This window comes from Giraffa tippelskirchi, chromosome 12 (genome assembly GCF_054371585.1).
Source record: "Giraffa tippelskirchi isolate mGirTip1 chromosome 12, T2T-mGirTip1v1.2.pri, whole genome shotgun sequence".
In the NCBI taxonomy this organism is placed as follows: domain Eukaryota; kingdom Metazoa; phylum Chordata; class Mammalia; order Artiodactyla; family Giraffidae; genus Giraffa; species Giraffa tippelskirchi.
In genome coordinates this window covers 52,584,346-52,610,690 of record NC_137286.1, presented here as the reverse complement: position 1 = coordinate 52,610,690, position 26,345 = coordinate 52,584,346, and the positions used below count along the sequence as shown (strand labels likewise).

General features: G+C 53.4%; 2 protein-coding genes and 1 long non-coding RNA gene across 15 annotated transcripts in view; 1 reads left to right on the top strand and 2 right to left on the bottom strand.

Annotated features, from left to right (window-relative positions):
• RGMA (repulsive guidance molecule BMP co-receptor a) overlaps positions 1–4,053 on the top strand; it is a 49,375-nt gene extending 45,322 nt beyond the window's left edge. For both annotated transcript variants that reach the window (XM_081550392.1, XM_081550393.1), the window contains one exon: positions 1,635–4,053. In XM_081550392.1, the coding sequence (XP_081406518.1) occupies positions 1,635–2,357 (723 nt within the window). In that variant the 3' untranslated portion in view covers positions 2,358–4,053. The remainder of the gene's footprint in view (positions 1–1,634) is intronic.
• On the bottom strand, positions 3,867–13,518 carry LOC145529769 (uncharacterized). The gene is made up of 2 exons (XR_014071335.1): positions 13,106–13,518; positions 3,867–4,909 (listed from the first exon to the last, which is right to left on the bottom strand). It is a non-coding gene; the product is annotated as an uncharacterized LOC145529769 (long non-coding RNA).
• Positions 13,519–15,744: 2,226 nt separating this feature from the next.
• CHD2 (chromodomain helicase DNA binding protein 2) overlaps positions 15,745–26,345 on the bottom strand; it is a 113,640-nt gene continuing 103,039 nt past the window's right edge. For all 12 annotated transcript variants that reach the window (XR_014071334.1, XM_081550380.1, XM_081550382.1 and 9 more), the window contains 2 exons: positions 25,537–25,783; positions 15,745–19,207 (listed from right to left, as the gene is read on the bottom strand). Coding sequence is in view for 11 of the 12 variants with exons in the window: in XM_081550380.1 (XP_081406506.1) it covers positions 18,874–19,207; positions 25,537–25,783 (581 nt within the window). In the remaining variant the exon portion in view is untranslated. The remainder of the gene's footprint in view (positions 19,208–25,536; positions 25,784–26,345) is intronic.

Here is a 26,345-nt window from a genome sequence, read left to right as displayed (position 1 = left end):
CACTTTACTGTCTGAACGAAAATGTCCTCATCTATAAATCGGGAACTCTCCTCCTGAGAACCACAGACACAGGCTCACTCGCCGCATTTATTACTAACGTGCCTGCGCGGTGCTGCAGGGGAGGGGATGGTACCCCCGATTTATAGATGAGGGCATTTTCGTTCAGACAGTAAAGTGACTGGCGCAACGTTACACAGCCAGCAGGAGGCAGAGCTGGGACTGGGCTCTTGGTTTGCAGCCCCTGGGCATTTCTGGCCAAAAAAGTCATAGGGTGGGCGGCCTGGGAGCTACTTGGCCTTCTGCTTCTCCAGCAGCTCAGCGCAGCCCCTGTCCCGGCTGCAGGCTCAGCAGAAATGGGCCTCCCTTCTCCCCTGGCCGCAGCTGTCCTTTCTGCCTGGAGCCCCCCGTCTCCCATCTGCTGACCAGTCCCTCCCTCTCCCACCTCTTCCTCCTGCTCCTGCCAAGGCCAGGCTGGGAGACCCCTCGGGTCAGCCCCACCGCCGTGGCCTCTGCTGGCCTCTGCCTCTCCGTGTGGACTTTGCCTGCTCATTCTTTCTGTGAACATCAGTCTCTTCTGTTCTACCTGCTGTTATGTTCAGCCCTGGGCTTACAGTCCTTTGGTTGTGGACCGTATCAGTTTCCTATCACTGCTATAACAAGTACCACAAACTAAGTGATTCAGACAGAAACTGAGCCCCTTATACTCCTGAAGGTGAAAAGTCTGAAACGAGTCTTTAAAAAGCTCAAGGTGTTGGCCGGGCCAATCCTTCTGGGGGCTTCTTCCAGGCCTCAGCTGCTTGCCAGCATCCTTCAACTTGTGGCCGCATCCCTCTAGTCTCTGCCGCCGTGGAAACACCGCCTTCTCTTCTGCAGTCAGATTTCCTGCCTCTGTCTTACGAGGACACATGTGATTACACTTAGGGTCCATCAGGATCATTTCTGCATCTCAGTGTCCTTAACCTAATCCCACCTGTAAAATCCCATTTGCCATTGCTGCTGTTGTCTAGTCGCCAAGTCGTGTACCAACTCTCTGCGACCCCATGGACTGCAGCACACCAGGACTCCCTGTCCCTCACCATCTCCTGGAATTTGCCCAAGTTCATGTCTATTGAGTTGGTGATGCCATCCAACCATCTCATCCTCTGTCGCCCTCTTCTCCTCCTGCCCTCAATCCTTCCCAGCATCAGGGTCTTTTCCAATGCGTCAGCTGTTCCCATCAGGTGGCCAAAGTATTGGAGTTTTAACAGGTTCCGGGGTTTAGGGCGTGATATCTTGGAGGCTATTATTCAACCTACCACAGTTCATAAAGACCTTTTAATTTTAATTAGCCCTGCTTGTTGTTTTATGACTCCTCTGTGCATATAGTAAATGAGCTGCTTTTATATTTAGAAAAGTACTTTATAAAGTTCCCTTTATAAATAATAATTAAAAAAAAATTAACAAATTGTTTTAAAGAAAACTATTAAATGTACAATAGTGCAGGTCTCTCTGCACTAGGGAAGGGACGGTCTGGAGCGTCCCGCGGTCTCCTGCTCAGTGCAGAGCTTCATGATGAGTCCAGGGCTGGGCCTCCTCGCCCGGCAGTCACCAGCACCATCTCACCCCTCTCTGTCTCTGTGCCCTCTGGCCTGCAGCTCACCATCATCTTCAAGAACTTCCAGGAGTGTGTGGACCAGAAGGTGTACCAGGCCGAGATGGACGAGCTGCCCGCTGCCTTCGCGGACGGCTCCAAGAACGGCGGGGACAAGCACGGGGCCAACAGCCTGAAGATCACCGAGAAGGTGTCGGGCCAGCACGTGGAGATCCAGGCCAAGTACATCGGCACCACCATCGTGGTGCGCCAGGTGGGCCGCTACCTGACGTTCGCCGTGCGCATGCCCGAGGAGGTGGTCAACGCCGTGGAGGACCGCGACAGCCAGGGCCTCTACCTCTGCCTGCGGGGCTGCCCCCTCAACCAGCAGATTGACTTCCAGGCCTTCCGAGCCGGCGCGGCCGAGGGTCCCGGCGCCCCGCAGCCGCCGGCCGCCAGCCCCGCGTCCCCAGCCCCGGACACCTTCCCCTACGAGACGGCCGTGGCCAAGTGCAAAGAGAAGCTGCCCGTGGAGGACCTGTACTACCAGGCCTGCGTCTTCGACCTGCTCACCACAGGGGACGTGAACTTCACGCTGGCCGCCTACTACGCCCTGGAGGACGTCAAGATGCTTCACTCCAACAAGGACAAGCTGCACCTGTACGCGAGGACTCGGGAGCCGCCAGGCCGGGCGGGGGCCACCCCCGGGCCCCTCCCAGCCCCCTGGCCCCTCCTCAGCACCCTTCTGCTCCTGGCCTTGCTCCCCGCGCTCCCGGGGGCCGCCTAGGATGGACCGCGGGGGCGGCCCCTCACTGCATGGGGCGGGGTGGGGTGGGGGGGCTGGTGGCTTCCCGCTGGCCCCGCGGTCCCCGCGGGTGATTGCCTCCCCGCCGCCTTGGGCTGCCTGCTGGCGAGGGCTGGGGGCGTGGGGTGTCCCCGCCCCGCCCCCCTAGGGGCCTGCGACCGGGTTGTGGCGACGGGTGCTGTGACGTGTGTGACCTCCAGCTGCGCAGAGAGCGAGCTGCACCCCCCCCTGCCCCCTTCTCCGCGCGCCCCATCGTGTGATTGTGCTGATCAGAGCCCTGGCCCCCACCCGAAACCCAACCCCCCCCCCCCACGCCAGAGATCCTGGGCGTGGGCAGCATGTCAAGCTGCTCCCACCCCTGCAATGCACTGAAAGAGGCCCGGCTGACTGCTGCACACGCGCCCCCGGGGCCGCCTGCGCCCACTGCACGCACACACACTCTACACACTCACACACACGGGGCGGGGCGGCGGCGGGCCCAGGCTGGACCCCTGAGCAGGGCATCCCTTCCTGCTGAGCTTTTAGGACACGCCCCAGGGCACTGCTTGGCATCTGTAGAAAACTGAGGGAACCCTTTGGCCAAAACTTTGCACCCTCCTCGTGTCTTCCCGCCCGTGGCCTCCCCGTGAGCCCAGGAGAGACTATCAGGTGCCCCCTAGCTGGGCACAGGTTTGGGCCCCCGTAACCGGGCCCTGCATGAGGGCATGTGCTCTGAGCGATGACCTGCTCTGGCCCCTTACCCCCACTGTCCGTCCTCCTGTCTCCCTTCCCGTCTACCGCCCTTGGGAAGCCGAACCTTTGTTTCTCAATTGTCTACACGGAGAACGACCGCCTTGAAGTCTGGTCCTCCCCAGCAGGTGGTAAGCGCCGGTGGGCAGAGAGGCTGGGGCCGCAGGCTGTGGACCGGGGACCCAGCGGAGAGGGCTAGCTGGCCTGCCCTCATCCTCTGCTTTCTCCTCGCTTGCTGCCCCCGCCCCAGAGCCCTGCTCCCCACCCTGCCCACCCACACGTCTGCCTTCTGGGGAGAGGAGCGGGAAGACGTCTCAGCCCTTAGCATCCGTGGCAGGGTCCCCTCCAGCTCGGACTTCCTCTTAAGCCCCGCGGCCACACGGCCAGGAGACTTCCCCACCGTAGGTCAGCCAGGCTGTCCATCCGAGGAGCCCCAGACCAGTCCCGCCTCCACTGCTGTTTCAGAGAACCCCCGGAGACTGCCGCGCGCTGGGCTCCGCCCCCAAAGGCGTGGCCGTGCCCCCGAGGGCCCCCCTTCCGGAAGCCCCGCACCCCCGTCACTGGTTCCCGCCCCCCGCCCCGCCGGCCGCCCTCTGCTGACCCCGGGGACCTCTCATACACTGGCCCAGGAGGCTGCGGACTGGTCCCCGCCTCCCCCTCCCAGAGGTCCCCTCGGAGCCCTGCCGAGCCGCGGGCTGGGCGGGCGGGCGGGCGGGAGTGTGGCCCCGGCCCCTCCCTGCTGGTTTTTAGATGGTCCCTACGTTGGAAGTAAAAAGTGAAGCACTTTATTTTGGTTGTGTTTGATCACATTCTGCTTGGAAGTGGGGGCCCCTCACTGTGTCCCGCGTCTGCGACCTGTGTGGAGTGTCACCGCGTGTACATACTGTAAATTATTTATTAATGGCTAAATGCAAGTAAAGTTTGGGGTTTTTTTTGTTTTGTTATTTTCTTTTGGACTGTGTGTCAGCGTTTGTTTTCTGAACGGACGTCAGGTCGGTTCCTTTGGGGGTGGTGGGTGTCCCCTTTCGGGGGCGGGGGGATGGTGGGTGACCCCAGGGTGTGTATACCTGGGAGGGAGCAGCATATGGGTGTGTGTGTGTGAGTTGAGTGTTGTGAATGCCTGAAGAAGGGGAAGCAATTAAACAACCAAAGCCCCCTATTCTCTGAAATTACTTTCCTTGCTATGAGCTGTCTTTGGGGCTTGAGGGATCCAGGTTCTCTTGCAAAGCTGGCACCATCCCAAAAACATGACCACGTGGTGGAGGAACATGGAAAGCAATTGGGAGGAAGTTGGGTGGGCTGGCCTGAGATCTGGAAGGAGTCATCTCAGCTTCTCCCATCAGTGCAGGACCCTGGAGCTGGGATTAGCTGCCTCCCTCCCCAGAGGTCCCCCTCTTCACCTGCCACCCAGGTAATCGGTGGCAGCACTGCCAAGGGCCCATCGGTGAGCAGAGGACCAGAGCTTGCCTGGGGCAAGGTTTTCTGCTGGGTGTGTGCACATTACACCCAGGGACTTCCCTGGGCTTCCCAGGTGGCGCTCTGGTAGAGAACCTGCCTCCCACTGCAGGAGACATAGGTTCGATCCCCAGGTCAGGAAAATCCCCTGGAGGAGGGCATGGCAACCCTCTCCAGTATTCTTACCGGGAGAATCCCATGGACAGAGAAGACTGGTGGGCTGTGGTCCATGGGGGTCACACACAGTTGGACACGACTGAAGCAGCCAAGCACAGCACAGCACATGGACTTCCCTGGTGGTCCAGTGGTAGAGACTTCACCTTCCAGTGCAGAGAGTGTGGGTTTGATCCCTGTTTGGGAGCAAAAAACATAAAAACATATAACATCATAAAAAGCATACAGCATTACCAAAAAACATAGAAGCAATATTGTAGCAAAATCAACAAAGATTTTTAAAATGATCCCTATCAGAAAAAGAAATTATTAAAAAACACAGAATCATCCCACTTTAAAGCTATCCAATGAATCAGGTGTGTATATGCGTGTGTAAAATGTGCGCCCATTTTACAGACTCAAAAAGAGAGGTTCAGAAAGATGGACTGACTGGCCCAGGGTTCCTTAGTAAGGGCAGGGCCAGCACATACACTGAGGTGTGTTTTGCCACCCAAATCCCTGCCAGTCCGTTATACTAAAGGCCAGGTGGCAGATGAGCTGCACTGTGCCAGGCCACGTCCCAGCCTTTCCACTTTCCCAGCTCCGTGTCTTTGGACCAGTCATTAACCTCTCTGAGCCTCCATCAGCTCCCTTATAAAGTGGGGGGTGCCCATCCCATAGGGTTGTCTGAAGATTCAGCAAGTAAATCCCCGTGAGGCAGTAAGATCAGGGCCTGGCACACAGCGAGTGCCCAGTGTTGGAGTCACTCTACGTTAAGGCCAGAGAGGCTGAGTGAAATGGTGGGTGAGAGGGGAGGGCAGAGGGCTGCAGGAACCCTGGAAGCTTGGGAGCGAGGTGAGCCAAGACAGAGAGCATGCACACCACTCCAAAGCTGAAGTAGAAGGGGAGCCCTTTCTGAGCCTCGTGCTTAATCAAGCAGGCTCCCAGAGAGAACCACGGGCCTCAGTGAGCAGACCACCAGAGCTTGCAGAGGACCAGGTGGCGCTAGTGGTAAAGAACCCTCCGACCAAAGCAAGAGACTTAAGAGAGGTGGGTTCCATAGGGTCCATGGGGTCACAAAGAGTCGGACACGACTGAAGCCACTTAGCACACACATTATTGGGGGGGGGGGGCTTCCCCAGTGGCTCAGCGCTGAAGAATTCACCTGCAATGCAGGAGCCACAGGAGATGCGGGTTCAATCCCTGGGTCGAGAAGATCCCCTAGAGCGAGGCACGGCAACCCACTCCAGTAGTCTTGCCTGGAAAATCCCATGGACAGAGGAGCCTGGCGGGCTACAGTCCATGGGGCCGCAAAGAGTCGGACACCACTAAAGCGATTTAGCACACACACAGCAGAGAGAACCAGGTGTCTGGGCTTTGGGAGGAAGAACCAGCTTGGAAGAGACACGAAAAAGCTGGGACATCCCCCACACACCTTACCCAGTTACCCAGTCACCCAAATTGATAGGCCAGTCACCCTGACTAGAAACTGGGATGAAATGAACACTAATGGGGTGGGGGGGGAGTACCACCAAGAGCTGTTGGCACTTGGCCAGCACAGGAGAACAAATTATTAAGAAGCTGGGGCACACAGGAGAGAGGAGAAAAAAAAAAATCAGGAAAAAAATCCGGCCATCAGATGAAAAGGCTGTGGCGCTCGCCAGATAAGAGGCTTGGTTTGGAATGTGTTCAGGACCTTAAACTCAACCAGCTGGAATTCTTTCCAAGTACCATGCCACTCGCTGCCCTCCTGAACATGGAAATTTGCATTTCATCGTGAATATGGAACACAGAGTCATGAGCTAAATGATTCCCAAGAAGTGGCTTCCTCTGGCTCCATGGGCTGGGTTTGGAGCAGAGACGCTCCCAGGCCCTGAGCCTGGAGGTAAATGCATTAGCAGACAGAGCTCAGGCCCTCTCCCCGCCCCATCCCCACTCACCGGGAACTTGGACAGATTCCTAAGGATGGAAGACAGGAGAGAAAGGGCCATTAAACACAGAGGAGCGTGGGTCATTCATAATGAAGGGGGCAGATTCTGGCATGAGAACAAGTGGAGCCAGCCCAGAGCGGTCTCATCAGTCAGGCCAGCGTGCAGGGTGGGGACAGGGTGGCTCTTGGTCCCAGGCGGCCAGCCGACTTGGCATCTAGATTGGCTCTGCCCGTCGCTGACTGTGTGGTCTCCCTTGGATTTTTTTGAACCTTGGATTCCTTATTTGTAAAATGGAATTATGAGTACCTACCTCCCAAGGCCATTACAGAAATCCAATGAGCTAACATTCATAAATCGCCTCGCACACGGGTCCTGGTGCCCTGGCAGAACAGAGAGGCCGCCAGACCCGGCCCTCATCCTGCCTTTGCCATTGTGCGTGTCCCTTGATTCATCGGGTTCCATGATCATGGGTGCAGGGGGATGTGACCGAGACCAAAGATGTTGCCTTGTATTCTCCTTGGCGAGACGGGTCCCTCACTAAGCAGTTTGAAACCAGTAGCCATGCTGTGCTGGCTTTCCCTCAGCACAGTCTCAGACAGTAAAGAATCTGCCTGAAATGCAAGAGACCAGGGTTCCATCCCTGGGTCAGGAAGGTCCCCTGCAGAAGGGACTGGCTACCCACTCTAATAGTCTCGCCTGGAGAATTCTGTGGACAGAGGAGCCTGGTGGGCTGCAGTCCATGGGGCCACAGAACTGACTGCGTAACTAACACTTTCATTTTTTTCTTTTTTTCAGCCATGTCGCACTATATGTTCATCCTTCAGTCACGTCCGACTCTTTGCGACCCCATGTACTATAGCCCACCAGGCTATAAAAAAGATGGTCTCAGAGGATGGGCTTAGTTAAGAAAGTGTACGGGCCAGCAGGTGTGCAAGGCATGATGTGTGGAGGCAGGCATGTCCCCCAGCGTCACTCCAGCCTCACCCAGAGTCGTGCTGGGAAGCCTCATGGATTCTGCATTTGAACTCACTTCTGTCCCCTTCGTCCCTCCCTCCCGCAGGAATCAGAGCCCTCCCCAGGCCACCCCCTGTAGCCAAAGCAAAGGAGTCTGGCCAAGCAGATCTGCCTGGGGAAGAACACACTCAAATCGTCTGCTAGAAACAGGCCGGGGCCTGGGTTTCAAGTTCACGCCAGGCTCCTCTTGCACACAAGCCCAGCATCAGCATCAGCTGTCTCTGGGGCTGGGGCGTTTTATGAACGTGGGTGAGCTGGCTCGGGCCGAGGGGGACCCCCCTGAAGGCAGGACTCTCAAAGGATTAAGATGATTGGAAGTTGGTAGAGAAGTAGTCTGCAGCTCATCGGAAAGGAAACAGCGAGAGTTTGGTTGACTGGACCCATCCCAGCCGGCCCAGGGCCAGGCCCTCAGCTCAGAGCAAGGCTTGGGCCTTGGGTCCGGTGGGCCCAGATGGCACCTGGCATCCTGGCATGGGGACACCTGGGCAGAGAGAAGAGTGCAGGCTCTGGGGCCAGACCAGGCCCCTCCTGACTGTGTGACAGGTGACCTGTGATGGTTCTCAGCCTCAGCGCTCTCACCCGTAAGGGAAGATGACTGTGTGTCCTCTGCAGACAAAATGCCGACCTCTGCACCTGCCCTGAACTTGCAATTGCTGTGACCATTTTCACAAGTGCCCCAGAAAGCAGAGGCCATCACTCTGGTTTCCAGGTAAACCCCATGCCACCCACCTGCCTCTCCCTTGAGGATCCCCAAAGCAGCGGTGGTGTCAAGCCAAGGTTCTGCTTGCCCTGGAGGCAGCAGGGAATGGGGCCAGACCCTCCCCTGCAGGCTGGGTGGGTAGGGGGACGCCGATGGGCCCTGGAGAGAAAGAGGAGGGCAAAGAGGGTCCCCCAGATCTGAAGTCTGAGATCCTTGGGGTCAAAGGCACCTGTGGATCCTCAGCGGGGTCACCACCGTCCAGTGGCAGTCATCAGCCCCCCAGCTGGGGAATGGCCTTGTTGCAGCTGCCAGTGTGGATCCCACTCCCAAACACATGGAACCTGGAGCCCCCCACCCCACTCCTGCCCCAGCTAGTGCCACCTGCCGCGTACCAGGGGCCCTGCCGACTGTTTGATCCAAGGACTGGTGGGTCACGAAGGAGCCCCGTCCAGCTGCCTCCTTCCTCAGGCTCAGGTGACTGGACTCCTGGGCTCCATCAGACAGGCCTGGCGAGCAGGCAGCCCTCAAGTCAAGGCTGGGGGTGCCTGGACCACCAGGGTCAATGCCAAGGCCCGCAGGACAGAGCAGCCCCAACATCTGCCTCCTTGAGTAGATGCATCCTTCCCAGGTGGGAGGAGGTGGGCGGTAGGTCCCTCCAGGCAGGCCCCTACGTCTGGGGGTATCCAACCTTCCCTTCTCTCTCGTCTGCACAGACTCTGGTAGGCGAGTCCCCTGCATGTCTGCTTGGGGACACTTCATTTAGTCCAATGCATTCAGTGAGGCCCTATGATGTGTCCAGGTCTGGGCTCTCTGTTGGGGACACAGCAGGGATCCCAGGCCACCCGCCTGGGACAGATCACAGAGGGTGCAACAGCAAGGAGGAGATGAGAACCGCCAGGGGAACTGGCCCAGTGCTGGTCCTCACGTTGCTTGCCTTGTTCTCTGGCCTTGAGCCAGTCACATGCTGGCCCTGAGACCCCATCTCTAGTCCTAGGGAAGGACCCAGACAGGGTCACAGGGCCATCAGGAGGATAAGATAACATCCACTGGAGGCACTTGAAGACAGTCAGAGAAGTCACTGACAGGGCAGGGACCAGCTCTGCCTTTAGAGGCAGGAGCAGCTGGAATGGAATCTGACCTCCACCACTTCTCTGTGTGATCTCGGGTGAGTCACTCCAAGTCTCTGGGCCTCCAGATCCCAAGCTGGAAAATGGGGGAAAATCCGACCTCATGGCAATTTCATGAGGACTCAAGGAGAAACACAATAAAGCAACAGGCCCAAAGTCCGGCACCCGGTAACCGACCCTCTGTAGATGGGGCATCTGCCCACCGGCCTGTGGCTCAGGTAGCTTCCTTCACTCATAGGTCAAGGTCACGACCAGCTCGCGGCTCCCAAACACACATGACATCCAGATGCTTTCTAGGGGCCAATATTCCCCAGGCCTCTCCGGGGCTGGAGTTTATTTGATAATTTATGAGGTAGGGATAGAATCTTTATAATTATAGCTTCTCTCAACTATAAAATCAAGACACATTTATTAATTAATCCCAAACAAAACTACAAGGCCAATAAAACACAAAGGGATAGCATTAATTTAAGCAATGGGTGATGTTTCGCAGACGCTAAATTGGCCCTCCCCATGCGATGGAGGTCAGAGATGGGGCCGCCTGGGCCAAGGTCTATGCCAGCTTGGCTGCCGGTCATCCGCACCCCACCACCACCGCCTTTGACTCCGCAGACCCTAGGAAGCCTGTCGTGGGCTTGAGTCCCCTTGACCACCCGGAGAACCAGCATGGATCTCTCAGCTCCAATACACCCCTCACGTCCCAGGTTCTTTTCTCCCTCCTGCCCTTCCTAGTGACTGAAAAGATGTTCATTGAAATGAAAACATTAAGAAATTTAAATTCTGCTAGAGATCTCAAAGGCTTTCCCAGTGGCTCAGCGGTAAAGAATCCGCCTGCAATGCAGGAGCCACGCGTTTGATCCCTGGGTTGGGAAGATCCCCTGGAGGCGGACATGTCAACGCACTCCGGTTTTCTTGTCTGGAGAATCCCCTGGACAGAGGAGCCTGGCGGGTTACAGTCCATAGAGTCACAGAGATTTGGACACGACTGAAGTGACTTAGCACGCAGAGATCTCAAAGGATGCCCTCCGCTCCCTGTATCTGTAGGCCCCAACTATAGGAAACGCTGAACTAGCACCCAGCAGGACAGGAATTGGCTAATCTGATTCCCATCTGTGTCCGCTGTCCAAGCAGGACTCGGGGAGTGAAGAGGCGTTGGCTCCGAGCAGGGGATAGAGTGACCCAGGCCAGGGTTCAGAGGAAGAGGCAGGGAGGCCCTGGGTGGGGGCCGGGGGCCACAGGGGCCCAGAGAACTGTGGGAAGAGGTGGCCCCCAAAGGAGACAGGGAGGCCCACGGAGCCTTCATCTCCAGCCTCCCCCGGGGCACGGAGGGCAGAGAGTGGGCTGGACCTCAGGACAGGTCACCAGGCCCAGGCTGCCCCGAGGAGCCAGCTGCCTTGGTGATGGCCCACCCTGCAGGTTGCTTGGCCCGGCCGGGCATTGCTCCCCATCATACGGGTAACCCTGGTCCCCACCTTGCAGAGGTTTACACCGGGCCCAGGTCATGGCAATCGGGGAGCAGCCTGATCTGAAGTTAGGTGGTCTCACCGGCACCCATACTCGCAGCCAGGTTGCTTTGAGGGCCCTGGGTCTCCTCCCCGCTCCGCAGGCCCTCCTGTGTGAGCCCACGGAGCTCCCCTCCCTGCTGCAGCCACTACCCTAGACCTCAACACCGCTGCACCCTCCTGCCTGGCACAGCGAGCCTGGGGCCAGGACCTGGGTGCCTTCCTCCTGGGCTAAGGCAGCAGGGGACCATGAACCCATGTGCCTGCCCAGCATAGCCAGTCCAGGAGCTATGATGAGAGGATGGTTAGCAAATTGCTGGTATTTAATACATCCCCCCTTGGTGGCTAAGATGGTAAAGAATCTGCCGGCAATGGGAGAGACCTGGGTTCAATCCCTGGGCTGAGAAGAGCCCCTGGAGGAGGGCATGGCAACCCACTCCAGTGTTCTTGCCTGGAGAATCCCATGGACAGAGGAGCTTGGCAGGCTATAGTCCATGGGGTTGCAGAGTTGGACATGACTGAGCAACTAAGGCAGCTTACCAATCTTTCCCCTAGGCCTCTATCGCCTCGTCACCCTTCCAGTTGTTTCCCTGGACCTTCTTAAAAATCCAGCAAATGCAGAGTTAATGCGCCACAGGCCAGGCAGCCTTGGGGAAGTTGTTCCATCACCCAGAACTGGCTTCTGTCTGCCTTACATGTCCCCCTGGTCCAGGCGGCCTGCCGACTGGGACCTGAACTCTGGTCTGAGCCCCCAGCCCGCTCATCCTCCAGGGCTCCTCTCCCGGGGTTCCCTCTCTGGGCACTGCACAAGAAAGAGCTCCAAGCCTCGCACCCACAGGGCCCTCACGGAATCCGGGCTCAGGGCTGGAGGTGAAGGAGACCTGGGCCCCGCTGGGAGCCCCACTTCTCAGCAGGTGGCAGCGGTGGCAATGTGGGGGCAATGGATTACCCCGGGGCCTCTGCCGGCACATAGATGGGAAGGGACAGCAGGTCAGAGAAGGCTGCGTAGGAAACCAAGCTGGAGCTGCATCTTGGGGAGAAATAGGATTTGTCAGGCGCCAGGAGGTGAGTGATGTGAAAGTTGCTCAGTCGTGTCTGATTCTTTGCGACCCAATGGACCATACCGTCCATGGAATTCTCCAGGCCAGAATACTGGAGTGGGTAGCTGTTCCCTTCTCCAGGGGATCTTCCCAACCCAGGGATCGAACCTGGGTCTCCCGCATTGCAGGCGGATTCTTTACTAGCTGAGCCACAAGGGAGGCCGGGGAAAACAGTGGCTGGAAGCCAATCTGCTGATATCTGAGGCTGCAGGGGCAAAGGTTTGCCTTTGGCCGGAAGGTTTGGGCTGGCTGCAGCCGGAGGGACTCGGGAGACGGAGATGATCCTGGAGAGCTGGTCAGGTCGTGCAGGGCCTCGGACCCCATCCAGCGAGCTTAGAGCTAAGGCGGAGGTCACAGGGAGCCGCAGAGGGATGCCTGGGCCTCCGGGCTCAGGGCGGCGCCGCCCGCTGCCGCGTGGGGCTGTGAGGGAGGAGAGGCTGGCGCTGGCGGAGCCCGTGCGTCCCCGCAGGATGGCGGGAGGTGGCCACCGTGTGGGGCTGCCGGACCACCCCGGGGGCAGAGAGCCTGCGCAGCTGGCTGAGGCCCTCCCGAGGGTGGGCCGTGGCGGGGCACGGCCGGTGGGGGCCGGCGAGGCCGTCCCTCCCTGCAGCCGGCACCCTGCCTCCCTCCCCGCCCCGCCACACGCCCGCACGGACAGGGTGCCTCCAGGTCTTTGGCTCGGGTGCGGGCTCACAGCCCCGGGGATCGACCCCCGCCCCATCCCGGGGGGCTCATTCCCGGGGCGGCGGGGCCGGCCGTTTCTAGTGGGAATCTGCTGCCCTCTGCAGGACGGTTCTAGAACCGCATCACTAGGACCCTCCATCAGAGACCGGGCGCTGATCCCCAAACCCAAGGCGGATACCACCCAGCTGGCGCGGCAAGAGCGGTCTCCCGGCGCGGTTCCCCGCAGCCTCAGCTCAGTTCGGTCGCTCAGTCGTGTCCGACTCCGCGACCCCTTGGACTGCAGCACGCCAGGCCTCTCTGTCCATCACCAACTCCTGGAGCTTGCTCAAACTCACGTCTATCGAGTGGGTGATGCCATCCAACCATCTCATCCTCTATCGTCCCCTTCTCCTCATGCTCTCAATCTTTCCCAGCGTCAGGGTCTTTTCCAGTGAGTCAGTTCTTTACATCAGGTGGCCAGAGTATCGGAGCTTCAGTTGCAGCATCAGTCCTTCCAGTGAATATTCAGGACTGACTTCCTTTAGGATGGACTGATTGGATCTCCTTGCATCCAAGGGACCCTGGAGCCTCAGGATGTGCCAACATGTCCCTTTGATAATATCGACAGATGCCAAGGGGCCCCCACAGGGACCTCACGCAGGTCACCATAGCCTGGCCTGAGGCTTGGAGAGGTGGCAAACTCACCCAAGAACACCACTGGTTCAAAGCCAAGTGTGTCCACCTCCCAGATCCATGCCTCCCTGGGTCGGCTCTCTCTCCCTAGCATGTATGTGACATCTCATCCTCCTATTGTGTGCTTGTCCAGGGCCTGCCCCCCACAATCTCCCAACTAGGAAATTGGCTGAAAGAGGGCAGGGTCACAACACCTAGCACAGAGCCTGGTTCAGGGGAGAACCTCGCTCTCACGATTTCATCCCAGCTCTGTCTCCCCCACCAGACTGTGAGCCTTGGAGCTGGTCTCTGTCTCCATGTTTACATGGTTCCAGTCCCCACTGGCCTTCCTCCTGTGTTTAATCTCCATCCAGAGCAGGCTTTGTAGAGGCCCCCCTGCAGGGCTCCCAGGACAGGCGGCTCCCATTGTCAGGTCGGCTCCAGGGTGAGGGCTGTTGCATTCTAGTTCCCCCCAACCTTCCCTCCTAGACAGACCCACGCCCCCCACAGCTGAGAACTGATGGATGCTGACTGTTCCGGGTGGTCCTCAGGGCTTGCAAATCTCTTTTCTGTGGTGGGAATTCTCACATACAAACCACCCTTAACCCTAGGAGCTGTCTGCTTCACGTGCAAATGAAGGTGAAAAGGCCACCTGTCTTATAGCACAGAGAGGGGCCAAAGGGACAAGGGATGGCTTCCCTGCCTGCCCCCAAACCATTCCTGCCCCCCAAGGCCATCTCAGTGCATGGGGTCAGTGGGGACCCTGCTTTGGTAACAGTTTCCTCTTGGGTCACAAAAGAAATTCAGAAAAAGGTATGAACCCTCTGTGGGGCAGCTCTGGCCCCAGGAAGTGGCTTTCTGCCTGTCTTGGAGGTCAGAAGTCTGGAGGGTAGGGACTTGCCTGTATTCCATATGAAGTCCTGTTACGGGGCACAGAACTGACCAGGAGTCCCCAAGACTCAGCCCAGGGTACGACCCCACCAGCAGCAGCGGGGGCGGCCCCACAAGCCTGGGTTTCTACAGATGTTTATCCAGGTGAGCCGTATCTTCTTCCCACTTCACAAAGCAGAACAAATGGAGGTTGGGAGGTGAGCCCAGTGGTTTTCCAACCTCAAAACCTGGTGGAAGAACTGCCTCAGGCAAAGCTGGTCTTGCTCCTTTAAGAGCCACAGGTCGGAACCCGGAGCCGCAGGTCTGGCAAACTGTGGGGCCTTGTGTTTCAGTAAGTGACCTTTCTGTTGGCGCTAATTGAGGAGGACTTGCCCGGATGCCAGACATGCGGGGGCCCTGCCAGGGAGCAGGGAGGGGCCTGAGCCTGCTCCTTCCAGTAAAAGGCAGGCGTTTTTGGCAGCGGTCAGTTTAGAAGCCTGGCTGCTATTGTAAATCATAAGCTGATTATTGCACTTGTTCTTAAAGTTTCCAATAGTGGTTCCAGGCGAGCTGTGAGTTGCAACACAATTGAGAGTTAAGTTTATGGTCAGGAAGAATCCTGAGCTCTTCCTCGAGTCTCTGACACCCACTCCTTACGCTGGAATCCCAACGCAGCCAGGCGATGGAGGCCCCCTGCAGCACTGTGGCGGGCCGCCACAAGAGTTCACCCCCAGGCTCTGAGCAGACACACAGGCCTATCTGGTATTAAAGGAAGACCTTCGCGAAGGCTGAAGTGTGGTTTCAAAGTCACGAAATGTTGGTGAAACCCCTGGGGTCTGGCAGGCCTCTCCGCCTCCTGTGCAGACGGCTCTCCACGGCTGTGCCACCCTCCCTCCTCTGCGCTTTGCAGGAGCTGCGCCGGCCCCTGCGCCAAATCGCTTGAGTTAACATTTGTGTCAGTGTTTCCATTATAAAGTGCTCTTTCCTCCTTCAAGAATATACAGCCCAACTGTAAAATTACCCACGAGGCTGCAGGCTGGCTCAGACCCGGCGGTCTGGCTTCCTCCAGGGGGCTGCAGGGACCGCCGGGGAGGGTCCCCGCACGGCGTGACCCACCCGGGACCCGGGGGGTGGCCGCTCCACACGGACCCTGGCAAGCACAGGGAGGGGACGAGGGAGGCAGCTGCTGGCCAGGGACTGTCAGCCTCTGCTACTGGGAGAAAAGTCTAGAACCTGTGGTGTTAGGTCCTGGACCCAATGACACAACAGGGGCCCAGGTAGGGGAAACGCTCCATTCCACAAGCTGCCCAAGAATCGCGATGATCCAGCGACCGAAGGAAGGGAGATGAGGTGAGTGTGGTCACGGGTCACGCCAGTGCAATGCAATGTGTTCGCCTGATTCTAAAAATCCTCAGTAACACTTTTTAATATACAAGAGTCAAAAGTACAGCAGTTTTACAATGTAGGAAAATTTAATACATACTATATAAACAACATTATTTACATCAGAAATCACTAGGACAGTGGCATTTTTCACAAATATAAATTAATTACTGTTTAGTCAACAGGTTTTAAAAGTCCACAATTTTACAATAAAGAAAAATCATCCGTCCCCAACCAAGTGGGGCACAGATGGACTAAAGCAGCCTGCACCCCTGGCCTGGCTCTCCTCGCCGACACGGCCACCCCCAGATGGGCCGGGGGGCCACCACTCCTGCTGACAAGTGGGTTTTGGTCTGTAGGATTTCCGTGTCGCTGTGTGAATCGTAACTGGGTTGCGTTTGCACCATGCGCCCTGATGCGGCCCTCAGGTATCAGGTTAGCGTGTCTGCAGCACGACGTGAGAGGTGTCCTGGGTTCCCGTCGGGGGGTGGAAGGGAGGAACGGCTGAAAGGAGAGGGAGCCCATGGCAGCGACCAACGGTGGGGACTAGTCTGGGGTTACTGCATCCTTGGCGGGGACGAAGGCACACAGGGGAATCCGTGCTCCTGCTCAGGTTCTTGGTGGCACTAACTCTCCTCTTCCTTGGCCCCTGCTCTTTCTACCTAGTAACTACATCCTTCCGAGCCAGGCTCCATGGAAAACCATCCTCAGAGACTCCGGGGGCAGCTTCTCCCATCCACAAGTGAGAGAATTCCTATCTGTGCAAATTTCTGGTTTCGACAGAAGCATATAGTATTCATACTGACTGACGACAATGAGGAAATGCTTTCTCTCTCCCAACCCACTCTGCAAACACACTCCGGCACCTAAAACAGGTGCTTTTGTGAGGATACTGTACTTTCTGTAATCAATTTAACACTGATCTGGCTGATACTGCCTTTTGCTGCAGCATATGGCACAAGAAGTCCTGAATGTGAACAAAAGGAAGCTCCTCTTTCCTCATGATGAGACATCTTTGGGAATAACTCACATCTCTTATCAACAACTTCAGAGGGAAAAAAAAAAAAGCCTTGAGAACTGAAATGCAGGCCCTGCCATTCCCCCCACCGGCCCCTCTAACTGAAAGGATCACGACCCGACCTCCTACGGGGGAAGCTGAGCTGGGGCCTGCTCTGTGGACCCCCATGGCCCGTTGATGGCTCGGGGACCCACAAGCCAGCCTGCCCTTCCTCTCTGGCCAGGGCAAGACTACCATAGGTAGTGTCAGTACTGTGGGCAGGGAACCCAACTGGAGCAGAGGCACAGTTTCCTATCTCCGCCCACACAGTAGTCACGCATGGCCCCAGCGGGGTGACCATGGCTGGGGCTCCTCTGTGGTCCCCTGGGCTGTGCTCCGGGCATGTGCTCTACAAGCCCAGAGTGAATGACCCCAAGTACCAGGAGGTGGTGAGCCCACGGAGCTCCTCACGCCAGCTGTGCGGCCCCTGCCTCTCACGAGGACCTTGGCACAGGCGAGCCGAAGACGCTCTGTGGAGCAGAGACCAAGAGCCCCCCAAAGCCGCCTCTGCTTCACCGTGTGAGGCAACAGTAAAGGCATGAGTGGTGCTGCCCGGGACACAGGCAAGTAAGTGATGATAATTCATGGAGTCCCCTGGAGAGGGGCAGTTAGTGTGGGGAGGGTAACCCTGTGTATACCGAGGGAAGGGTTTCCACCAGCTCTGAGCCTGGAAACTCACAGGCTCACTGCACGTTCAAGTCAGTTATTCTGTCTGTCTAGAAAGGCCTTTGGATACTCTAATAATACTGGCAAGTTATATTTAAGGTGAACAGAACGGAAGGCCCCAGAACCAGGAAAGGGAAATGAGCCTGCTTACCTACTGCAGCTAACCCGCCTCCCATCCCGTCCTCCACTCTAGTCCAGCTCTTACTATCTACAGCTCAGTCATCCTGTCCTTGAAGGCTTCCAGTTTTGAGGGGAAAAATGAACTTAGGTTTCGACTTAGCTTGACCTCATTCTAAAAGATTCTGAGTTCAGCTCTAATGATCTCCAGCTAGCGGTGGCAGCATGTTCACCACAGGGAGTAACTGACTTGTATGTGGCCACCCACCGCAGGAGTGGCAGGAGATGTGTGAGTCCATGAATCCTACTTCTTCAGGCTGTGCAAAGGGAACCAAGAGGAGCTGCAGATGGTGACCCACCGCTGCACGGACCACACCACCAACCCCCTGTCCAGGCTGGGAAACCCATCCACCCCCTCCCCAGCGCCCAGCCAGGTGCAAGCCTGCTCCCACCCTCTCCTCTCCAGTCACCACGCAGTGTGGGCGCCAGAATCCACCGGGGATTCCCGAGCCCTGGCCACGCGGCTCCACCCCGCCCCGCCCCACCCCGCCCCGCACCCAAGGCAGCTCCCAGGCAAAACACCCAGGCCACTGTGGTGCCGCGACTCACCATCCTCAGAACCACCAGAACCACCGCCCGGGCACTACCTTTCCGGGTGGAGGTGGGAGTGGGGGTGGGGTGTAAAGGAGGCCCACGCAGGAGACCACACCTCTGAGACACAGTGTGGGGAAATTTAGTGTTGCTGGGGAAGAGGCCGTGGAGGAGGTGGCTCCCCACCCCCTGCCCCTCCGCACCACAGCTGTCACACAGTGAGGCTCGAGTATCACTTCTCCCGAGGACACGTCTGAGGGGGTACCTGCTCCCCTGCAAGTCCTGTGGTGCGAGACCCCACCCACACGTCCCCTCGCCCCGTCAGCAGCATCCGTCTCATCAGAGTGCACAGACCCCGTGTGTCCAGCGGGTCCCAGCAGCCTTCATGCACACGTGCCTTCCCCGACCCCGCACTGAGGTCCAGGGCGACAAAACATTCACTCTAAGACCTCTCCTGCCTTCACTGGGAAACAGCCTGTGAAGCTGGTAGACAAACGCATCACCGCTTCCTCCTGGCACCCATCCGAGTGGGAGGCCAGGACCAGGCCGGAATGCGATGGGTGCCCACGTGCAGGAGGGGGTGACCCAAATCAAAGCCGGACCGAGCCAAAGGCCCCCACGCCCTGAGCGCTCCCTCAGCGGCAGGCTCACGGCAGCCGCGTGTCCAGAAACGCCCTCTCGGGTCTGGGTAACCGGCTCCTGTGGATCAGACCAAAGACGTCCAGGTGCTTCATGACGCTCGCGCTCCCCTGCTTTCCAAGCGGTCCTTTATGTTTTCCTAACATTCCAGTTATAATCTGGGTTGTTTTTCTGTTCTAGTGATCTCTCCAAAGGAGACCGATGATCCAGGGGTGACTTGGAATCGTGAGGAGATTTCTGAGAAGGGGGCGAGCGAGGATCTGAGACTGCGGGGTGCAGGGGGGGAAGGGGCTGTTTATACTCCCCCAGTTTGTCTGTGTGGAAAGAGCGGTGATGGTCCGAGGGCCCCTGGCCGTGGTAGCCCATAGGGGGGCGGTGATCAGACATTCGTCGGAAATCCTGCTGGTGGTAATTTTGAGGCCTAAATTCATCGGATCGCCTCCGCTTGGAGTCATGATGGTGCCTGAAATAGAGACACAAGAATCAGCTGAAGACCAAGGCTGGATTCCCATACCTCCTCCGTCATCCACTGGCTCTTCCTCATGCTGGAGGACACTTACCAAGACTCAGAACAAATACTTACATTACTAGAACTCAAAAAAAAAACAAAACTAAAGTAGTAACAAAGGGCTATTTTATACTTATTGGCAAAACATAGCCCATGAAATGACATGAGCCTCATCAAGTCTGCAATGAAACAAATACAAACTTGACTCACTGATGGCTTTGTAAACTCACATTCCCTTCAGGAAAACTGGCAAGATCTACAAACACGCTCATGTTCCTCAACCCAGCCCAGGAGAAAAAGAGCCACAGAAATTATTTTCTAAGTTATTAGTAACAGCAAAAACTCAAGCAACCTAGATATTCAACAATAAGTGCAGGGTTAATTACTTTCAAACAGACTCAATGTGAAGAATATTAAGAATTTTAGTCAGGACTATGGCAAACTGCTTGTTATACTGTTAACAGAGGAGCTGTAAAAGTCGACAACAATCCCCAACTCAAGAATGGGCAAAGGACTTGAATAGACATTTCTCCAAAGGAGATACACAAACGGCTCCAAAGCACATGAAAAGATGTTCAACATCTTTAATGAGCATTAATCACTAGGTAAATGCAAGTCAAAACTACCATTAGGATGGCTACATTCAAAACACTGAAAATAAATGCTGGTGAAAAGGGGGGAAAATTGCAATTCTCATACATAGTTGGTTGGGACTGTAAAATAGTTTACTCAAGTGGAAAACAGTTTGGGGTTCCTTAAAAGTTAAACATAGAACTACCATATGACTAACAACTCCAATCCTAGGTAAATAACCCCAAAGCACTGAGAATAGATATTCAAACAAACACTTACATACCACACTCACCGTAGCACTGCTCACAATAGCCAAAATACAGAAAAACTCAAACGCCTATTAATGAATGAATGGATAAACAAAATGGAGCATGTATTAGGTTGGTGCAAAAGTAACTCTGGTTTTGCACTGTTGAACTTTGCCATCTGATATTGGAACACATTCTTAAATAAATGTGGTTATGTTATACATCATTTTAATGTGCATTTCTCACTTCACGTTTTTTTGCTAATGACATATTACTTGCTGTTTATGTTTATTTCAGACTACAGAAATGATGTTAGACAAAAAAGCAAATTTGAGTCATTTTCTTAATGAGTTCAAAATGGGTCGTAAAGCAGCAGAGACACCTCAGATCAACAGTGCATTTGGCCCAGAGACTGCTAATGAATGTACAGCGCAGTGGTGGTTCGAGAAGTTTCGCAAAGGAGCTGAGAGCCTCAAAGGCGAGGAGCCAACGGCCGGCCACTGGGAGCTGATGACGGCCAACTGAAAGCAGTCACTGAAGATGACCCTCTTGTAACTATACAAGAGGCTGCCAAAGAACTCAACGTCGACCATTCTGTGGTCATTTGGCATTTGAAGCAAATTGGAAAGGTGAAGAAGCTCAGTAAGTGGGTGCCTTATTAGCTGACCACAAATCAAAACAATTGTTGTTTTGAAGTATCGTCTTCTATAAAACATCGATCCATTTCTCGGATTGTGACGTGTGATGAAAAGTGTATTTTACAAGACAACCAGCGACAACCAGTTCAGTGGTTGGACTGAGAAGAAGCTCCAAAGCACTTCCCCAAGCCAAACTCGCACCAAAAAAAGGTCATGGTCACTGCTTGGTGGTCTGCTGCCCGTCTGATCCACTAGAGCTTTCTGAATCTCAGTGAAACCATAACATCTGAGAAGTATGCTCAGCAAGTCACTGTGATGCACCAAAAACTGCTACACTTGCAGCTGGTATTGGTCAACAGAAGAATGAGTCCAATTCTTCTCTGCAGCAACACCTGACCACAGGTCACACAACCAACACTTCAAAAGCTGAATGAATGGACCATGAAAGGTTGCCTCATCTGCCATATTCACCCGACCTCTTGCCAACTGACTACCACCTTCTTCAAGCATCTCGACAACTTTTTGTAGGTAAAATGCTTCCACAACTAGCAGGAGGCAGAAAATGCTTTCCAAGAGGTCACTGAATCCCAAAGCACAGATTTTTATGCTACAGGAATAAACAAACTTACATCTCGTTAGAAAAAATGTGTTGATTGTAACGGTTCCTATTTTAATAAAGATGTGTTTGAGCCTAGTTATAATGATTTAAAATTCATGGTCTGAAACCACAATTACTTTTTTATCAACCTAATAGATACACTGGAATATTATTCACCCATGAAAAGAACTGAAGTACTGATACATGCTATGATGTGAATGAATCTCTAAAACATCATGTTAAACATCTGAAAATGCCAACCGTAAAAGGCCACATATTGTATGATTCCATTTATACAAACTACCCAGACTAAGCAAGTCCACAGAAGTAGAACGCTCCTGGTGGCTGCCAGGAGCCAGGCAGAGGGAAGAAAGGGAAGTGACTACTTAGTGGTCAGAATCTCCTTTAAGGTGGTGAGCGTATTTTGGAGCTTGACAGAGGTGGCGGCTGCACAACACGGTGAATGTACTAAATAAATGTCCCTGAATTGTTCACTTTAAAATAACTAATTTATGTTCTGTGAGTTTCACCTGAATGAAAAAAGAAGGAGAGGAAAGGATGGGAGGGAGGGAAAGAGAGACTGACTGTCCAGGTTCCAGCCAAGATGGAGTGACAGGGACTATATCTACTGCTCAAACAGTCAGAAAGGGACAAAATGTATGGACAATGATTCTCAAGACACCAGATGTCAGGAAAGAAAGAACAGCGATCCCTATGGGATGAGAAACCAATGAGGTGAGTCTTACAAGCACCCAGCTCAGCAGAAGCCCAGACTTCCTGAGACGAGGCAGGGACATCAACACAGTTGGAGTTCAAATGTAGAGTGCAAGAGAACAAAGTTCTGCAGTGAAAGGAGCTCAGCACAGGTGTCCCCTCAGGAATCTAGCTGGATACGGCTGCTCAAGCTCTACGTGTGACAAAACTACCCAGGGGCCAGGGGGTAAACTCTGAGAAGGACAGGAGACGCTGGCACCCTGTGCCCACCCAGGGCTGGAAGAACAAGAGACGCTGGCACCCTGTGCCCACACAGGGCTGGAAGGACAAGAGACGCTGGCACTCTGTGCTCACTCAGGGCTGGAGCAGTGCCTGCTCTCTTCCCACCGACCAGCCTGGAAAACCTCCAGCTCCAAAGGGGCACTGGTAGACCACCATGAGGGGCCTCGCCTCAGTGGTGGGAAACCAAGTGCCCTCACCTCAGCACCATTCCAGTTCTGCCTCGTAAGTCCCAGCAGCAAGATCTTAAAAAGAATCAAACTTACGTTTGATTTTAGTTCCCAAGTAACTAAACTGTGCTTCTGGACAAAACTCCAGAACATTTATAGGAAGACAAAAACATCCAGCACTTAACTAGGTATCTAATCAAAACTTATCAGGCATAGAGAAATAAAAGCAAAAATAAGCAAATGAGACCTCATCAAACTTAAAAGTTCTTGGACAGCAAAGAAAACCATAAACAAAACAAAAATCAACCTATGGAATGGGAGAAAATATCAGCAAACAATGCCACCAACAAGGGTTTAATCTCCAAAATATACCAATGGCTCACAAACTCAGTAACAAAAAAACAAACTGTCAAAAGATGGGCAGAGGGACTTCCCTGGGGCTCCAATAATTAAGACCTCATGCTCCAATGCAGGCGGTGCAGATTCGATCCTTGGTTGGGGAGCGAAGATCCCATGTGTCGCATGGCCAAAAAACCAGACCACAACGAACTCAATAAAGACTTTAAAACAATGGTCCATATTTAAAAAAAAAAACTTAAAAAATGGATAGACCTAAATAGATATTTCTTCAAAGAAGACACATGGATGAAAAGATAACACTGCTAATTATTAGAGAAACACAAGTCAGAGCTACAATGTATCGCCTTACACTGGTCAGAAGGGCTGTCATTAGAAAGTCTACAAATAAATTGTCAGAGAGGGTGTGGAGAAAGGGAAACCCTTTTTACATTGTTAGTGGGAATATAAATAGATATAGCCACTATGGAAAAAAGTATGAAGGTTCCTTAAAAAGCTGAAAATAGAGTTGCCATATGATCCAGCAATCCCACTCCTGGGCATGTATCTGGACAAAACTGTAATTTGAAAAGATATACACATCCCTATGTTTACAGTAGCACTATTTATAATAGTCAAGACATGGAAACAAATGTTCATCGACAGATAAATGAATAAAAAAGATGTGGTGTATATATACAATGAAATATTACTTTCAACTATAAAAAAATAGTGTCATTGGCTGCAATATAGATGAACCTAGATAATAATACTAAGTGAAGTTAAGTCAGAAAGAGAAAGATATCATATGATATCACTTCGTTTACATGTGGAATTTTAAAAAATGATTCAAAGGAACTTGTTTACAAAACAGAGACTCACAGATATAGAAAAACTTACAGTTACCAAAGGGGAAAGGGTGTAGGGGAGGAGTAAATCAGAAGTTTGGGATTAGTAGATACAAACTACTATATACAAAATAGATAAACAACAAGGTCCTACTGGATAGCACAAGGAACTATACTCAATATTCTATAATAAACCAAAATGGAAAAGAATATGAAAAAGAACAGAACCAGGAAAATAAGACCTAAAGTGAGGCAATAAATCAATCAGTTGAAACTGACTCAAATGATAAAATTAGCAGACAAAGATAGAAAACCATTTTTAAATTGTATACCAGATTTCAAAACGTCAAAGACAGACATGATTAAAAAAAGACAAAGGAACAGAAACTATCCAAATGAAACAGAAAAACCATAATTAAAAAAATCCAGCACCAGTGAACTGTGAGACAAATGTGTAACTGGAATCTTCACAAGGACTGAGGGAACCGAATAAAGTATTCAAAGAAAATAATTGTAAAAAATTTACAAATTTGATAAAATAATAAATGTGCAGCTCCAAGAATTCCCAAGCATAAGAAACACCAGGAAAAATACACCATGGCACATTATAATCAAATTGCTAAAAACCAGTGGTGAAGAAAAAGACACATTATGCAAAGAGGAATAAAGATGACAGATCTGTCATCAGAAATGATACAAGTAGAAAGTAGATGAACATCATTAAAGTACTGAAACGAAGTGTCAATCTATACATTTATACCTGTCAATCTATAAATTTATACCCAGCAGAAAATATCTTTGATAAGTGAAGACAAAATAAAAACTTTTTCAGACATACAAACACTAAAAGAATTTATCACCAGCAGACCCACACTAAAACAAAAGTCCTTCATGCAGAAGAAAAATGATGCAACACGGAAATACAGAGCTACACAAAACGATGCAGGACAAATGTCCACTGGAGCCAGAACATGATACGGAAGAGTGGGGGGTGAGGGGTACAGACCTCCTAACAGAGGCAGCTGCGGCTTAGCCACAGCTGCTATCCTAAAAGCAGCCTGGTGTTACCAGCTCTTCCAAAAGGAAGGCAGGACATGGCGATGTTCATACACAAGTTTCTGATGTTAAATTCAAGGTATAGCCAGAGCCTGTCTTTAGCCTAGGGGAAACCAAAGCTCCTAGGAAGTTAAATTATAGCTAAGTCCTGAAATTAAAGAGAGAGAAAATCTCTTTAGCCCTCCTATCTCTCACAACTACTCTCACAGCTCCTGGCCCATCATAACATATTACATGGCTGCAGAGAAGGGACAACTTGGAAAGGCCCCAATCCTTGAACTGCAGGCTCCCAGCATAGCACAGGCTGGGCCTCGCCTGGTGTGGCCAAGAGCCTAGTAGTACAGAGCTCAGTCGTTCTGACTGCTGACTCTAGTATTTTATGGCTACCAGTTCTCTGCATTTTCTCAGAGCAAGGCAGAAAACTCTCCCTACACAAGTGTGATGATGAAACCACGGGTGGCTCCCTGGCCCAGAGAATGAAACTTAAAACCTGTAACTTGGCATTCGAGGCCCCTCCACCACCCAACCTGTCGTCTTCAGGGTGGGTACCCCATCCTAGGGGCCATCCTTGCCCCGGCCCTGTGACGTCTATTTCATCTCTCTCTGCTTAACTGACTCTTCACAGCCCAAATCAAGCCTCCCTTCTTCCTCAGCCCTCAGGAAAAACTCAAAAACATGGGACCAGACTTGGGACCATGCCCGGCACACAGTAAGAACGAGCATCTGACGGATAAAAACATCAAGTCCGCATTGCTTGTCACTCCCCTCTAAACCTGAAGGCCCAGGCAGAGGTCAGGGCCTGGTGTCCGAGCGCCCCCACATACCGGTCATAGTAGTCCCTGTGCCCCCGATGGTCTCGGTCGCTGCCGTACTGGTCGTAAGGTCTCTTTCGTGACAGGTTATTGGGGCGGTAGCTCCCTGAACGGTGGGCATCCATGTGTCGCCGGTCCCCGTAATGGTGGTCCTTGTACCAGTGCTGCTCGTACTGATGGTGCCTGTCGCTCCCCCAGGGCGGATTGTTATTGCCACCACCATAGTTGAACTTTCTTTCCCTCTGCCAGTCACCTCGATCTGCAAGAAAATAATAATCTCATGACTGCAAGAAATGGCTGCATTTCCCTTTCACTAAAGTTTAAACTGGAAAGGGCTGACACACGCTGCAAACAGACGCTCCATTTCCTCCTCCTTGGCCTCTGTGCTGCTGGTTATCAAACAAGTAATGAGTCCTCACATTCCTTCCCAAAATGTTTAAGGCAAAAGAAAATGTACCACCTTTCTCCTGCAATCTTAAAAACTACTGCTTTTTGTTTTTCCTTTCTTTTTTTTTTTCTTTTACTGCTTTTCATTTTCTATCTGCTTACCTTCCAATCCAGGGCAGACTCTTAAAATGAGATCTCACTAAAGCAAACAAACAAAACCCAACAACAACAAAAAAACCCAACAACAACAAAAACACCAAGCAATTATTTGGGAAAAGGCACTGCTGAGTTTCACAGCCACAAGGTAATACCTCTGTTTATACCTCTAAGGTTTATTTACCTGCTGGTACCGTCGGCTATGCCTGGTCCCCGGACACCTTGCCAGACCATACCTAGATGCTACTCCTCTTCCTCAGCCCACACCACTTCCTTGC